Source organism: Miscanthus floridulus, chromosome 2 (assembly GCF_019320115.1).
Source record: "Miscanthus floridulus cultivar M001 chromosome 2, ASM1932011v1, whole genome shotgun sequence".
NCBI lineage: Eukaryota > Viridiplantae > Streptophyta > Magnoliopsida > Poales > Poaceae > Miscanthus > Miscanthus floridulus.
In genome coordinates this window covers 53,166,680-53,184,122 of record NC_089581.1, presented here as the reverse complement: position 1 = coordinate 53,184,122, position 17,443 = coordinate 53,166,680, and the positions used below count along the sequence as shown (strand labels likewise).

At 40.5% G+C, this 17,443-nt stretch overlaps 1 protein-coding gene and 1 long non-coding RNA gene across 4 annotated transcripts; both read left to right on the top strand.

The window, feature by feature from the left end:
• The first annotated feature begins 7,099 nt into the window (after window positions 1–7,099).
• On the top strand, window positions 7,100–10,288 carry LOC136524096 (uncharacterized). The gene is made up of 4 exons (XR_010776173.1): window positions 7,100–7,238; window positions 9,252–9,366; window positions 9,571–9,717; window positions 9,903–10,288. It is a non-coding gene; the product is annotated as an uncharacterized lncRNA (long non-coding RNA).
• Window positions 10,289–13,447: 3,159 nt separating this feature from the next.
• LOC136538800 (probable plastid-lipid-associated protein 10, chloroplastic) lies at window positions 13,448–17,054 on the top strand. 3 transcript variants are annotated; one of them, XM_066530757.1, is made up of 8 exons: window positions 13,448–13,758; window positions 13,827–13,931; window positions 14,043–14,183; window positions 14,638–14,733; window positions 15,225–15,305; window positions 15,991–16,077; window positions 16,441–16,496; window positions 16,575–17,054. In XM_066530757.1, the coding sequence occupies exons 1-8, from the start codon at window positions 13,579–13,581 to the stop codon at window positions 16,687–16,689; spliced, it is 861 nt and encodes a 286-aa protein (XP_066386854.1). In that variant the 5' UTR covers window positions 13,448–13,578; the 3' UTR covers window positions 16,690–17,054. The 3 variants fall into 3 exon arrangements, with proteins under 3 accessions (XP_066386854.1, XP_066386853.1, XP_066386852.1); XM_066530756.1 differs by having other exon boundaries at window positions 14,043–14,198; XM_066530755.1 differs by having other exon boundaries at window positions 14,043–14,306.
• The last annotated feature ends 389 nt before the right edge of the window (window positions 17,055–17,443 follow it).

The window sequence follows — 17,443 nt, the reverse complement described above, 5'->3', positions numbered from 1 at the left end:
ACAAGTTGAAGGTCTTGACTTTGGAGAAACATATGCCCCGGTTGCTAGATTGGAAGCATTTAGAATCTTGCTAGCCTATGCTTATGCCCACAACATCAAACTCTATCAAATGGATGTCAAGAGTGCATTTCTCAATGGTTACATCAATGAAGAAGTTTATGTTGAGCAACCTCCCGGTTTTGAAGATGACAAGAAGCCCGACCATGTATACAAGTTGAAGAAGGCATTGTATGGCTTGAAGCAAGTACCTAGAACATGGTATGAGAGATTGAGGGAATTCCTACTCTCTAAAGGGTTCATGATAGACAAGGTTGACACCACTCTTTTTATCAAGAAGATTAGAAAAGATTTATTTGTGTTGCAAATCTATGTTGATGACATCATATTTGGATCAACCAATCAAGACTTTTGTGATGAGTTTGGAAAGATGATGGCTAATGAGTTTGAGATATCCATGATTAAAGAGTTAAGTTACTTCCTTGGTCTTCAAATTAAGCAATTGAAGAATGGTACATTTATGAGTCAAGGCAAGTATATCAAGGACATGATCAAGAAGTTTGGCATGAATGATAGTAAAGCCATTAGCACACCAATGGGTACAAATGGTAACTTGGATAGTGATTTAAGTGGAAATATGGTAGATCAGAAATTATATCTATCTATGGTTGGAAGCCTACTCTATGTGACCGTATCAAGGCCGGATGTCATGTTTAGTGTATGCATGTGTGCAAGATTTCAAGCCTCACCAAGAGAAAGTCATTTGAAGGCTACAAAGAGAATATTGAGGTACTTGAAGCATACACCAAATGTTGGTTTGTGGTATCCCAAAGGAGCAAAGTTTGAGCTAGTTGGTTACTCCGACTCGGATTATGCGGGATGCAAGGTTGAAAGAAAGAGCACCTTGGGCACATGTCAATTGTTGGAAAGACCACTTGTTTCATGGCCATCAAAGAAGCAAAATAGTGTTGCATTATCAACCGTCGAAGCCGAATACATATCCGCCGGTAGTTGTTGTGCACAAGTACTTTGGATGAAGGCCACTTTGAGTGATTTTGGAATCAAGTTCAAGAAAGTGCCATTGCTATGTGACAATGAGAGTACAATCAAGTTGACCAACAATCCGGTTCAACATACAAGAACAAAGCATATTGACGTCCGCCACCATTTCATAAGAGATCACCAACAAAAAGGGGATATTTGCATTGAGAGTGTAGGCACCGAAGATCAACTTGCTGATATATTCACCAAGCCATTGGATGAGAAAATGTTTTACAAGCTAAGGAATAAGTTAAACATATTGGATTTCTCAAATACGTGTTGATGCACCCCCCCCATTTATATGACATGCCTCTACTTCGAGCAATCCAAGGTAAAAGTTGATTGGCATGGCATACATCTTTGCTAAGGACATGTTTAGTGCATCTAGTCATCTCTCACATTAAATAGGCTCATTCATGAAAATCAAATGAAGTTGATGATTATATGGTACCACTATTGCTTCTATGCTTACTTTGATCTAGTGGTAGCATATAACATATTTGTGGGCTTGTAAACCTAGTATTTGATCTAGAAAAGGAGCTCTAAGTGTTTAACTCAACATGGTACAAGATAACCCTTATTTGGAGGTGTGAAGAAGCTTGTCCTTGGATCAAACCGAGTTAAATATCTTTGGCAAATGATCTAGATTGGACCAAATTTGGGAAAATGATCCTCACCCCATTGATTGACATTGATAATCTCAACTTATCTATAATTTAAGCCTTTGTGGTCATTGATAACAAAGGGGGAGAAATAGTGCACAAAGATAGTGAAAAGACAACACAAAGGGGGAGAGAAACAAAGATATAAGTGATAGGGAAAGTATTTGACATAGGGGGAGAGATATGACAAACGAAAGAGATCAATTAAAATTTTGAGCACACAAGTAGGGGGAGCACATGAACTTGTATGGTGCATTTGAATGTGCATTTCATATGTTTGCTTGCATGGCATAAGTTTTAAATTTCAATATCCTGCTTGTGTGGTGTATGCTAGTTGTAGGTTTGAATAATGAAATGAAAATCTAGCATGCGTAGGTTATCTAGTGATGTCATTTCCAAGTGTTTTCAAATGGTATCAAGCTAACCATGGTGCTAAGGATGGTATAACGGTGCACTCCGATTGGTATCATGCTTCAAAGGTCCATCTTTTATACCTTAGCATCATTTGGTAGACATTGTCTCCTATATTTCCTATCTAAGCATGTGTGCAAGCTTCAATCCAAACTCTTAGCACATATGTAGGGGGAGCAATTACTACCATTTGGGGTTCATGAAACTTGTCCATATTCTATTACACATGGTAAATATGCTTGGGCAAGCAACATGGATTCAATTGAATTTTAATTCATATCTTTGTGAAAGGGGCCAAAAAGGAGGAGATTGAAAGCTCTAGTTTAGTTTTGGTGAATTGATGAAATCCTAAGTGCTAACCTAGTTTATCAAGTGATCATGAGATAGGTAGCACATTCCAAGTGATGAAGCAAATGAAGACCATGATATGATGATGGTGATGACATGGTGATGATCAAGCGCTTGGACTTGAAAAGAAGAAAGAGAAAAACAAAAGGCTCAAGGCAAAAGTATAAATGGTAGGAGCTATTTTGTTTTGGTGATCAAGACACTTAGAGAGTGTGATCACATTTAGGTTTGATAGCCATACTATTAAGAGAGGTGAAACTCGTATCGAAATGCGGTTATTAAAGTGCCACTAGATGCTCTAACTCATTGCATATGCATTTAGGATCTAGTCTAGTGCTAACACCCTTGAAAATGTTTGTGAAAACATGCTAACACATGTGCACAAGATGATACACTTGGTGGTTGGCACATTTGAGGAAGGGTTAGGAACTTCACTGGCGGAGTGTCCGCCCGTAGAGTGCAGATAGTTCGACGGTGCCACCGGTGCCCTAGACAGAAAAGATAGAGGTCACTGTAAGTGACCGGACGTTGGTCTCTGAAGGACCGGCGTGTCCGGTCAGTAGCAGTAGAAAAAGCGCAGCGTCGATCATCGACTGAACGCTGGCGCTGAAATGACCAGACGCTGGTTGGCTGCGTTCGATCACACTGACATGGTCGCGCACAGAGGAGTCGCCGAGTGACCGGACGCTAGGTGTGTCCGATCGAGCATGACCGGATGCATCTGGTCGTAAAAAATCATTTCTGGATGCTTACTGGAAACGACTAGACGCTGAGGTCCAGCGTCCGGTCACTTCACAGCAGCGCGTCCGATCATCACTTGACCGTTGGGATCAGGCGCTGCATCCGGTCACCCCGTGTTGTGTCCAGTGAAGGGGTACAACGGCTCTATTTCATGGGGGCTTCTATTTAAGCCCCATGGCCGGCTCAAGCTCACTCTCTTGATCATTTGCATTGACATAGCAACCTTGTGAGTTTAGTCAAAGCCCTTCCATTCATCTTCATCATTGATTCATCATCTTTGTGAGATTGGGAGAGAATCTAAATGCATTGCTTGAGTGTTTGTATCTAGAGGCACTTGGTGTTCGTGTTTTACCGCGGGATTCGCTTGTTACTCTTGGTGGTTGTCGCCACCTAGACTGCTTAGAGCAGCGAGGATCGTCGAGCGGAGGGTGGTGATTGTCTCCTGCTCCGATCGTGGTGATTGTGAAGGGTTCTTGACCTTTCCCCGGCGGAGCGCCAAAAGGTACTCTAGTGGATTGCTTGTGGCTTGTGTGATCCTCATCTTGTGTTGGTTGTGTGGCATCCTATTGAGGGTTTGGCGTGTGATGCCAATTAGTGCGTGAACCTCCAAGTGAGTGTATCGCCACAACGAGGAGTAGCTTGCCGGCAAGCAAGTGAACCTTGGTAAAAAAATCATTGTGTTCATCATTTGATTCTGAGGTGATTGGTCTTCATAGTTATTCATTCTTGTGATTGATTGGCTCCTTCCTCGACACGGCGGTATAACCTTCTTGCTCACTCTCTTTATATTACCGCAAACTAGTTGTCAAGCTCTTTAATGTAGCTAGTTGTGAGATCTTGTTAGTTTGGTTAGTGTGGCTCTTTAGGTAGCCTTTGAGAGCACATTAACTTAGTGTAGTGACATAGCTATTGTGTGGATAGAAACTATATCAACTAGAATTATGGTAGGTGACTTGCATTTTTAGTAGGCTAACACAACACTTGCTTCGCCTCATAATTGTCTAACCGATTTGCTAAGTGTTGTTGTAAAATTTTTTTAGGCTATTCACCCCCCTCTAGCCATTAGGACCTTTCAGTGGGCCAACCTTTGAACTCCTGGGCCTAGACGGGCGGTAGGAGCGTTTTTAGCTCCGTATCCCCCTTTCCTGTGACGGGTCGTGGCCTGTTTTGGGGAGGCCCTGGTCGGAGGTGCCGATCAGGGACCGGATCGTGGTCTTGGCCTGTTATTGTGTATCTAGGCCGGCCCAGGCGTGTGCTGTTGTTGCGCCTCCTGCTGGCCCGAGTTTTGTAGGGAAGCAGGTCTATTGGGGACCCTGGGTTTATAAACCTGACAGTATTATAAAGATAGTTATGAAATATATATGAAATTTATCATGACTAAATATATAGGGTTAATGAAAATAGATATGAAATTTAGCATAATTAAATATCTAGATTGTTAGAAAAAGATCCATAATTTATTATATAATTATTAGTAAAAATTGAAAAATAGGGACCTATCGGCAACAAGAATGTTGACATATGTTAATCTATAACAAGAATGTTGACATGTTTATCGGCATCGGTAACTCCAACGGGCCTTTTAGCAAAAAAAAATTGCCAACTGATAAGTTGGCATCCCATTAGCTGATAGCCTTGTCAGTATTTGTAAATGCCGATAACACTAATTGGCTTCTAGATTGCCAACAGGCCCTCAGTCGGCTCTCTAATTATCGCCTAGATCTTTCCTCTTCCGCCAAGGCCTAATACCATGGCATGTAGGTTTAGCGACAATTCAAAAGTCGACAGATGGACTGTAAGCAATTGAACTACGACATGATGATATTTTAGAATAACACCTAATTATGTAATTATTTATTAAAATATTCAAAAAAATTCACCACCGGACACCCATTGTCTTGCTCGTTGACTAGCTTCTTGCCCCACCGCTAGCGCTTCTAGGGTTTTTGGCCTTTTCAATTCCCATTGTCTTGCTCGTTGACTAGCTTCTTGCCCCACGGCTAGAATTTGGGAGAGGATTGTGGTTTTCATGCTTGTGAGTCAAAGCCAAGTGATGGATTGATCGAGAATTAAGATATAGGTGCATTGAGATATAAGTGGGGCCGACGTCAAGTGGGAAGGGAGTGTGCTAGTAGACTGGCTTGTTGCGGTGGCGGACTGTAACTCCCCGATTCGGGAAGACGGTTAAGGCCTACTCTACACGTTGAATGAACCACACCTACTAATTAAATCTCTTATGTTTTTATCCTCGCTTCGCATAAAAGAATCGATCCAGAGTTAACAGTCTCCCAGGTCTAGCCTTTTAAGCGGGCTCAGCTCTCCTCCAACGGCCAGCATGGTACAAAACTTTGTTGCTACAGTGTTTTCCATGCTGCTACAGTACCCTAAAACTACAAATATCGTGAATTCGGTCTGGGCCAATGGGCCGGGTCTCACACGGACCTAGGATTTGAACTCAAAGTATGCCTAACAAAAATATCTTGCAATCAATATGATATAATCCAAGACATAATATAGACCTAGTAAAAAACCATGCACGTGCAAGCAAGCACCAGCCAAGCGAAGGGATGTCGGGCAATTTCTAAGTTGAATCTAGGGGAAGCTTTGACAAATTTGTCTGAGAAGTGATTCTATGCTCATCGTATAAAGTGATTCTATGGAATGACTAGGACTAGGAGGTTAGGAGTAAAAAAAAATTATTTCTTCTAATTCACTCCACGCACAGATAATCACTTTCTATGTTTGAGTTTAGTCTAAAAACTAACAAGAATATTTTTAGTCATAAATTACTTATCTCGAAGAATTGCTATTAGCCCTAGAAAATAAGAGGAAGTTAGAGGCTGCAAAACAGACCCTACATGTGTATATCCTTCATTATGTACATACTACTACTACTCATTGGTATTTTCATACATCTTCATAATGACGTATGCGGGAGGTAAGTATAAAGGTAAGCATGTTCGGCAATATCTGTACTTCATCTATTTCAAATTATAAGATATTTTGACTTTTTAAATATATTTCTTTTATTATGTATCTAGATATGTGTTATATTTAGGTGCATAGTAAAAACTAGGTATCTATAAAAATCAAAATATCTTATAATATGAAATGCAGATAATAATAATATAATAATTGAGCACGTGCTACCATCATTGTTGGTTAAACTATTCTACTGATTCTGACAAGCGGGTCCCTCGTGCAACGGTCGCATCAACAAAGTCCATTTGTCATGTGTTTGGCACGAAATGACGGAACAACCTGCTGGTAGCTTTGGCTTCATAAACTTCCGGAGACACCAACGACGAGGCGATGTCTAATAATGTCTGGCATGGATAAACTATGGCCCTGTTTAGTTTCTAAAAAATTTTACCTCAAAGTGTACCATCGAATCTTACGGTACATGTATAGAGTATTAAATATAGACGAAAAAAAATTAATTGCACAGTTCTCAGCAAAATCGCGAGACGAATCTTTTAAGCCTAATTAGTCCATTAAAGCCTTAAGTGCTACAGTAACCCCACATGTGCTAATGCACGATTAATTAGTATCATTAGATTCGTCTCGCAGTTTTTTGATGAGTTCTATAATTTATTTTTTTATTAGTATCCAAAAACCCCTTCCAACATTCTTGCGACATATCGATGTGACACCAAAAATTTTTTATTTTACGAACTAAACACACCTTATCGGAGACGGGGCCCACTGATCGAGCCGTGAGCCGAGCCAATCTGAGCCGCCGCTGGTGCAGGGAGCCAGGGACACTGCGCGTGCACTTGCGACTGAGCTTCGTGTCGACATCTCCAGCCTCTCGGCCCATGAGTGGGCATTTCGGTCATTTGGCCAAGGCCACAGATCCTATAAATGGGGCCCCTTCCTCCTTCCTTGCCGTTGCTGCTGGCTGCGTGGGTCGTGTTTCACGGGCGTAGAGAGAGAAAGCGAAGAGGGCGAGAGAGAGAAGGGGGTCAAGCCCTACGCGTCGTCTCCTGCTGTTTCTTCCCACCCCTTTCCTGCCTCGGCTTCCACCAAACCTTGCTGGTAAGTTCCATTGCTTTTACTCGACAGAGGCTTTTTTGCTCGCGAATATTTTGGGTCCGAGCAACGAAGATGCTCCGTCTTGATTTTGTTTTAGCTGTTGTTAGTATGAATCGTTCGGTCGCGTTTATCCTGGATTTGGACGCCGAGACGCCGCTATATGAGGATTTATTTTGATTTTATTGCGGATGATGGGGGTGGTTGTCGGTTGGCGGGTTTTACCGTTCAGATCTAGTAAAATTGCAGTGGTGGAAGGGAGGGGAGGAGTGGGGCAGTTAGGTTTCTGGGTCCACGTTTGTTTATTTTTGGTGAGGATGGTTACTGGTTCACCTACACGGTTGAAAGGGATGCGTGCTGACTTGTCAAGGTCCTTTTGTTTTTGTTTGTATCTGCGAGATTCTATCGGGTTTGGTACCATGAACTTTTACAGATTTGGCCAAACTGCATGAAATTCAGTGGATTGTCGTCATATTATAGTGTCAGGCGCCTGAGTGAACTTTTACAGATTTACAGATTTATGACGTGGGCAATTGGGTAAAGTTGGCGCGAAATCATTGTGCTATAGTTTATTTGTAATTATATATGCTAGATTACCGCACTGTTGGTTAATCTGTTCTTATCATAACAATTGCCAATGCACAGTGGTCTACCTTTCTTCCACATTACTCAGATGAGTTGGCTCAGCAGTAGCATAAAGAAATAGCACATTGCGGTCATTTCAATAGCTCCCAAACAGATCTCTGAAGCAAATTTTTGTTTTGGGTTGCAGAAAGTTCTGACCTCAGAAACTGAAAGGGGCTTGTGAAGAATTTTCTTGCGGCAGGGCAATGGAGGTATTTGGCAAATCTGTGATTGCTGAGCCCAGCAATGTGATTTTCTTGTCCGCGATCCTTAACACAGAAGGGTCAAACCCTAGTCACAAGTGTGACAAGAGGTGCCAGAACGAGCACATTTTTGGGAACATGTACCGTTGCAAACTGACTGGAACCACTCACATCTGCGACAAAAACTGTAACCAGAGGATCCTCTATGACAACCATAATTCGCTCTGCCGAGTGAGTGGGCAGTTTTTTCCGCTCTCTCCACTGGAGCAGCAAGCAGTGAGGGGTATCCGCAGGAAGCATGAAGTGGACAGCAATGAAGGCTGCTCTTTTAAGCGCAGGCGTGGTGCACAGCTGCATCCTTCCCCCTTCGAGAGGTCCTACTCTGCTGTGTCTCCAATCCCAAGCCAGGTTGGAGATGGCATGGACCTGAGCTAGAGCTAATGAGACTAACTTTTCTTCGGCCAGCCACCTAATTCCGTTCTGTCTACCCCTTTTCCCTTCGATTACAGGATGGAACTATAAGAGCTTCCTTCTTTGTAGACTTATATGAAGGGATATGAGACTCCTTAGATGCACCGAATAAATGTCTATGTAGTATCTATTCTGTTTCATGGGACCTTGTTGTAACTCGTGAACTTTGATTGAGCGCCTATTCTGATTTAGTGGTACTTTCAGACAATCATTCGCATCTTCTCTTTTTTTTCACACTTCCGATTTAGTTATTTTGTGTGTTTTACTTTATGTTCAACTAATGTTCCTTCTAATTTTGATTCTTTGATGCAATTTAATATAATTGAGCGGTGTACATTTGTCCGTCAATGTAAATATGTGAAGGATTCTATGGTCCTGTAATCCATGCACAGGGAACTGACTTGCCTTTGCTGACTGAAGTTTTTGCACAGCTGTTATTAGAGTTTTGCTTGACAAGTTCCTAATCAAGCTTGAATCATTTACGGTTTGTTCTCATATAGCTCAATTCTATCTGTTGCTTAACCCTTTTTTACAGGATATGTTTCTAACGCTTAATGTTTTCCTCATGTTCTTTTTTGTCTTGTTTTTCCCCTTAACATTTGTTGTATGCAGGACCATCCAGGTTCTAATAGTTTTTGGGAAATGTTTTGTTCTTTTTGTATAATTATATTGCTAACTTAATTTCATTTGTTAATTACTTTGCTTTGTTTTGTTTTTGCAGGTGAACATGCTGATTATATTTTCATCGTCGGGTGGCAAGAAACTAATCAAGGAGTCTCTTCTCATTCCTTGCTGTGGAGGACTGTTTAGCTGCAGCTGAGCAGCATGCTTTCCAGGTAACTGATTAGCCATATGTAGCAGTGTCTGAACATGATTACATATTACATCTTTGCACTAGGATCAGCTGTTATTGATACACGAACCTCTTACTCTTGTATGCATTTAATTATGAGCTTGTTGCATATTAAGTGAAAATAAAAGAGCATGTTGCATACTGATGATTACAGGAAAACCTGACAAGTCATCGATGATATTTTCAGGTCCATGTCAGCATGTCGGGAAGTTAGTTTCTTTTGCTGTCATGCCACAACCTCTGTTACTGGAAATAATAAGCCATAAATCAAGGCAGTCTCTTTGCTCATGTAAAATAGATGGATGTTCTTGCTCTATAGGCTGAGTGAGGAGAGGTAGTTCTTCTTTGCTCATTCTGTTCTAGTATGCCGACATAAAGCATTTTTGCACCTTGAGATTTTCCTCAACAGTCTAGTTTAGGGTTGTTACATCCAGGATGATATGTGCATTTCTTTTCCACTTAACTGGTGATGTTCAGGTCCCCTGATTGACAATTATATTTGTTCTGTATGTCGTGCAGAACATAAATTGTTGGAAGAGAAGTTTGATGCTAACACTTTACGAGAAGGACCGAGCCAGAGTACCAGACACAATAACATCAAACTGAGATACTGCAGTTTACCAACTTTTTCGATAGGGCAGATTGAAGAGCAGCAAGATCAGCTTCCATCTGCAGTTTGAAGAAATCTTTTTAAGGTCTCGGACTAAAGGAGAATCCTTCCGGCAATCTTGCCTTCACCCCAAGCATACTGCATACCTTGTAATGATTGTAGTACTTGACAACTGTTACCAGAGTAGTAGATGCTTTTCTTTCGCATGAAGTTTTGTTGGTACCCACTACCCACCTCGTCTGTCTGTAAGAAAAAATGTTTTTGGTCAATGGAATTGCCATGTTCTGCTATGCAACCGGAGAAAATGGTCTTTAATTCGGTATAAAAGGGTTTTCGAAACTCTAGGGCTTTCTTTTGTCATGTTGATTTTTGTAGGTTTTAAGAGCATCTCCATCAGATATCCATTCCAATCTCCTATACTTTAAAAATAGTACTTCAGGAGATGAAAGTGTACAACAAATCTCGTATCTCATCTTCTATACCTATAATTTTCAAGAGATCTCTTAGTCGGAAGCATGTTTTAGGTAATCTGCTATAGTGCTCTCTTACATTCTAAATTGATTTTAAGGTATTCTCTTAAAATAATCTATAGGAGATGTAATATGAGAGATCCGGTGAAGATGCAGACGTGTAAGACGAAGGTTGTTCAGAGAAAAGAAGGCTTGGCAAGGGATTTTTAGTGGTGTGGTCGTGGACTCGTGGTGTATCACCTCCATAAAGCCCAAATTGCCATGGGCTATCGGCCTGGTCCATTTTAGCCGTAGAAGCTGTTCACGATCACTCTGCGGGCTGGTGGCGGCGGTACCCTGTAGCAGTGCAGCTTTCCGCCCCACCTGCACACTCGCGTCGGTCTCGGCACTCGGGCCTTGTTTAGATGGCAAATTTTTACAATCTGGACACTATAGCACGTTTCGTTTGTATTTGATAAATTTTGTCTGATTATGGACTAATTAGGCTCAAAAGATTCGTCTCGTGATTTACAACCAAACTGTGCAATTAGTTATTTTTTTTACCTACATTTAATGCTCCATGTATGTGTCCAAAAATTGATGTGATAGAGAGAGAGTGAAAAAACTTAGAATTTGGAGGTGATCTAAACGGGGCAAGTCGGCAGCACAATCGTGCAGGTCTTTTTTCAAAAATGAATTTAGTAAAATGTACCCTCTCCTTCTAAAAAGTAATTTACAATTAAATTTGACTAAATCTATAAAAAATAAAAAATCAATTATCTTCAAATAGATAATTAGGGACAATCGAGAGATATAGCTTTGTTTTTACGAGCACGGATTAGAAGTTATGACAAGATTGAGAGTAGATTTACTAGGACCTGTTCGGTTGGTATTAAAGTCGACTGATATACTGGCTGAAGCTGTTTTGTTGTGAGAGAAAAATACTGTAGATTCTAGCTGATAAATCGGTTAGTAAATTCAAACGAACAGGCCATAGGAATAGGATTTCTATATATTCATCCGTAGGGGACTAGGAGGAGGATCTATTTGAACATTGGCGTTTATATATAATATAATTCTTCAATATGTACAAGTACGATAATAAATTTATATACTCCCTCTCTCCTGAAATATAATGCGTTCTGACCATTCTCAGACAAAATAAAAGAGAGTGCAATAGACGTATGTACTCCTTACTTAACTTCCTAATCTATTCAAATCGGATTCTATTCTGCATGATTAAATGGTGAACTCTCAGTCTCCTTATACAAAATATGACAAGTACATGAATTACTTTTCTTATACAAAATAATCACATATTTTTATTTAAGTAAATATTATCTTCTTATTCCCAGAATGCACTATAGTCTAGAACAAAATTTAAATGCCAGAATGCACTATATTTTTAGGACAGAGAGAGTACAAATTATAGCATTGGATAAATTCTTCATGTTCTACCACCTTTTATTTCAATCTACTACCTCTGTTTTAAAAAATACAATTATATTTGTATCCTTAATCAATTTATCTAAGTTTAATCAAGTTTACAAAAAGATTATTAATTTTTATATGACACTAAATATATATACCATGAAATGTCTCCATAGTCCAAAAACATATTATTCTACTCTCATTAAAAGTTAATCTATTACAAATTTAACTAAGTTTTATAAAAAATATCAATGTTTGTGACACCAAATTGATATAATATGAAATTATATTTTATGACAAATTTAATTGTACTAATTGGTATCTAAGTATTAATATATTTTTAAAATTTTAGTCAAGCTTATAACATTTTGACCTAGATAAAACTAGAATAACATTCTTTTCAAAAACAAGGTAGTATATTGCATAACATTTGAACTTAGAATAAAGGTAAAACAACGTTAGTTTAAGTTATTTAGTATCATAAATATTAAATTAAAATAGTATTATCTATTTAAGTTTCATGAAAATTAAAATAATTTGACTTGATGTCGTACTAGATATTTTTTATAGAGTACCCCATGTCTCAAATTATAAGTTGTTTTATTTTTTATACAGAGTTTTTATTATTTATCTAAATATAGCATAATTGAACATCTCTAAGAATCTTTCTTAAGCTCACTCCCTAAGTTCTCATTTGGAGAGCGATTTTTTTTAAAAGAATGTTCTTTATATCTTTCCGTCATCAACAATTTATTTATAGTTGTGCGCACTTTCGAGAGCCATTTCCGCTCTCCATCTTTAGCTAGCAAGAAACTTTAAATAAAGAATAAATTGAAGAAGTTGTTGGAAACAATCATTTTCACTAAAAGCTTTATTTGTATTAGTACGGAAACGGAAGGATGTAATTCTAAATGGCAAAATACAGTAATTTTCTTGAAACTGACATCAGGATTGCAGGCACTCGGGGCATGTTTGGTTGCTGCCTCCCAGGCAGCTCCGACGCCAGGCAGCGACCCCAGGCGTTGGATTTCGATCGCCTGGGGCTGCAATCGCTTGCCTGGCAGGCAAGCCCAGACGAGGGCGGCAACCAAACATGCCCTTAGAATTGGGTGTGTGACAGGCTGACAGCCCATGTACGCGCCGGCCGCACGACGCACGGCACACCACACACCACGCTCTCACGGCGTGATTGGTTGCAGAGCGAGCCTTGAGCGGTCAGGCTGTGCAGGACCGAAGAAGCCAGGTTGAGCTCGTGCAGGTGGTCGTGTTTGGTTGTCTGGACTGTTGGTTTAGTACGATATGGGGTTGTGTTTGGTTGTATGCATGTAATTAGTTTTTTTTTTGGTATTTAACGCATGGGTCCTTGCATCCTGGGTAAATAAGTCATCCTATATCATGAGGGAAAGAGAAATCTAGAAGAGAGCCGTGCGGGATGGAGGAAAAAATCTACACGGAAGAAAGTAAAAGAAAGATACAAGTAGAGCAATCAAACACAAACGAATACACCGAAGAATACGAAATAGACCAAATAACGGTCCAGTTTGGACAACCAATCACGCCGTCAGCGAAGCGAACGCAGATGAGGGATGTCACTATGTCAGGAAGGCGCTCAGCAAAGGCGCCCGCGGCTGTGCCCGTGCCGCGCGCCCGCTCCTAGAATCCTACTGTAGTTCAATCCACTCGCACGGAGGAGCAACGCGGAGCAATGGCGCTCGCCGCCCCTTCTTCCCTCCGCCGCCTCCCGACCACGCCACCGCATGTGCCGTCTCCGCCCTGTGCCTCCCGCCTCCGCTCGCGCCCTCTGCGGGAGCCCCGTCTCTGCCATAGACTCGTCGCCGCCGCCGCCGCGGCGGCCACCGCTCCACTCGCATCCTCGTCCACCACCGTACGTACTCCACGAGCTCCTCCTCTCCTTACGAAAACCCGACACCTTCTGACGCTCTGGTCTCGCAGGCGGACACGGAGCGGAGGAAGCACGAACTGCTGCGCGCGGTTCAGGAAACGCGGCGCGGATTCGCGGCGGGGCCCGACCAACGCGCTGCCATCGAGGAGGCCGTCGTACGTAGGAGGCCTAATCGGCCGCTCTCTCTCTAACAATTTGCACTCACGCAACGCGGCGGCGTTTGTGACGCCGTGCTGGGTTTGATTGATTTTGCGTGTCATGTGCAGGTGGCCGTGGAGGAGCGCGGTGCGGGGGAGGGGACGCCGCTAGATCTCGCGGCGCTCGATGGCACCTGGAGGCTGTGTTACACATCGGCGTCAGACGTGCTTGTGCTGTTCGAGGCGGCCGAGAGGCTTCCACCCCTGCAGGTTAAACTAAACAACGTGTGTTCAGCGATCTGTCCTAATTCGTCGTTGCAATTGGATGCCTACTTAAAGCCACTGCCTAGCAATCAATTACAGATGCCAGCACATTTGAGATCGGCTGCAAATGTCAGTAAATTGCCAACCTCCACGTTTTTAAATGTTCGATACTGAGAATTATTGCTAAAAAGTGCAATACACGTTTGTTATGTTTGTCGTCTCTCGTTAGGTTGAGCACTTGAGGCATTAGAGATGATGAGTTTAAGAGTTTAACATGTCCAAAAATAAAAGTTTAAGAGTTTAACTTCTCATACATCAACAAGATGCTTTCTCTGTGTAGTGGATAGTTTATTTTCCTCTTACTGTTTATCACTGGTGTGTTTGAGCAACCATATTTGAGAAATTTAGGGAGAAGGGTTGGAGCCTTGTGACCAGGGTGGTGTTTTGTGGATATATGCAGGTGGGGCAAATATACCAGAAATTTGAGTGCAAAGATCGATCAGATGGTGGAATTGTGAGGAATGTTGTAAGGTGGAGCATCGAGAACTTGCTGGAGGTAACCATTCTATGGCCGTTGTACCTCTTGGGGGCGTTCAGTTTCCCGATGCCTGAAGACTCTCATTTCTTTCCTTCCATATCTCTCATTTCTTTCCTTCCATATTTCTTTATCTTGGCAGCACAGCTGCTGATGTACTTAAATGCATGGACCTTGGATATATAAAGAGTATGATAGTTGGAGGTGTGCTGTTTGCCTCATATGATCATAAAATGCTCACCGGTTTCATATTTTCATTGATAAGGTCATTTTTTTTTCTTTCAGAATCTGGTTGGTTTTCATGTTTTAAAGTACACCATAACTGTATTTCATACATAGAAGAAATTAACTTCTTACTTTGACATGATGTGCAAAGAATGTGGTTAGTTTGCATCTTCTAAGCTTAGCTTCCTATTCTTTGCATGCTATGATGTACCATATTTATTTTCCAGCCTTTTTAGCCCTCATGTTTTCAGTTCTTTCATGTTTGATTCTTTTAGCAATCTCTATAGGAGGAAGAAGGTGCAACACTGATGGTCTCTGCGAAGTTTGTTGTCCTGTCTAAACGCAATATCTTTCTTCAATTTGAGGAGGTAATTTGTTTTCAAGAATAGCTAAATATGATTAGTTGATAAAATGCAAAGCGAAGAGTTGCTAATTTCATGATGAAACATTCAATTTCCAGTGTTAGAAGAACAGCATGAGAAATGATTTTTTGCTTGTTATATGGGACTCTTGTATCAATGATTAAGCTACATTATAAGTTTGCATTCTCCATGACCATGATTCAATTCACATGCAATCTGATGCTATATAACCAGATTCTTTTTCTGGGACTGACTTGATGATTCATACAAGTGCAATATTGTAAATTTCTTCCCTTTTTTTTGGTTATGTCATCCACTGTCTTACCTAAACCCTTTAGAGTATCCAGCCAGCGTTGTTCTTGCATTATCATTTGATTTTTTCACTAGTTCTTCACAGAGCGGGAGCTCTCTGCACTGGGTACGCCCTTTTTTTTTCTTTGGCCATTAAGCCTTTCAGGGGTTTTGAGCCATGGCTGGTCTTAGTTGTGGCTATTGTTTTCTCTGTACTATAATGCTTAAACATTTGACACTTGACTTGTGACCCAAACGCATTGTTTCAACTCTTCAGGCTTCTTGAACAACAGCGATCTTGCCCTCTTTTGTTCAAGAAAAACAGTGTCTATCTTCCTTTTCTTTTGTGACCTTGGTTTTGAGTGTTAGTTGCTAGAACTTATAATCCATTGTATAACAGGTCGCTGTTGAAAATATCAAGATTAGCGAGCAACTGCAGGCACTAATAGCTCCTGCTATACTTCCTCGGTCATTTTTGAGCCTTCAGGTATATGCCAGCCTGCCAGGTTATATCAAATAATTGATCGTTGACTTGCATATTACCTTTGATTTAACAAAATCTTATTTATTCTTTCTTGGTCATTGACAAATATGTGCATCGGTATACATTTCATGTGTCCCATAATATTGTTCTGAATTCTGTTAGTTTCAACTTTCAAGAGCAGTTTCTGTAGCATGCCACATGTTGTCACTTTTGTTGTCTACTGCCAAAAAGGAGATATAAAGTGAAAAATATTATATTTACAAATAACATTTGCAATTTCGCCATGTTTGTTGTATTTCTTTAATCTTTATCATCTAACATAGGACAAGTGTTTCAGATTTCAATGTAGTGAATCTGTTTGTGCAGATATTGCAGTTCCTTAAAACCTTTCGAGCTCAAGTTCCTGTTAGTGGTCCTGAAAGGTAATTTTCCACACTGCTTAATTTTCCTCATTTCGTGTTCCCTGTCTTTTGTATTTACCAAACTGAATTAAATGTCAGACGATCACCTGGAGGATTATATTATCTTTCTTACCTTGACCGTGATATGCTCCTGGGTCGTTCAGTTGGTGGTGGGGGAGTATTTGTTTTCACAAAGGCACAACCTCTTACATAAAGGTTTTCTGATAACCAAGAGCATATCATCTGATGGCATGGCAGCTGTCCTTGAGCTTACAACTTACAAGGGGTATATATACCTTGCAATCTACAGTTTTTATTTTGACGTGCAAATATGTGATAATCACCTCATTCTAGTTTTTTAAGTGATAGATATGATCTACTTTGAGTTTTAAGAGATTACATGCAACATGTTTTCTTTTACACACCAGTTGTGGTGATATGTAGCTGGCTAGTGGTTGCAGATATATAAAGCTTCCTGATAGTTCTATTTCATTTGAGTGTTGTACGAATACTGGAACTGTACCTACTTATTTATAATTTTCTATAATTAGTAATTTAACATTACGATCAGCAAAACTAATGTGGCTATGTACTCCACTTTTCTATTCTACTAGATGACATTGACCTTTTTTGTGGTCCCTGAGATGTGATTTCACCTTAGTTTCCTACTGTTGTGACTTTATTATTACTGAACAATCTAGTTGTATTTTCCAAAAGTTCAGTCTTTATTATTTTTTTGAAGTAAAGTTCAGTCTTTATTATTTAAAATGCATGAATGTTAAGGTATCAAATAAAATGGGACTATTGATCTACTGGGATAGATGCTTGGTGGGTGGTTTTGGTAATAAATGCTGTCATGTAGTGTAACATTGGACACTGCCACATTTGGATAGTTTTTATTTTCAACAACAACAACAACAAAGCCTTTAAGTCCTAAATAAGTTGGGGTAGGCTAGAGTTGAAACCCA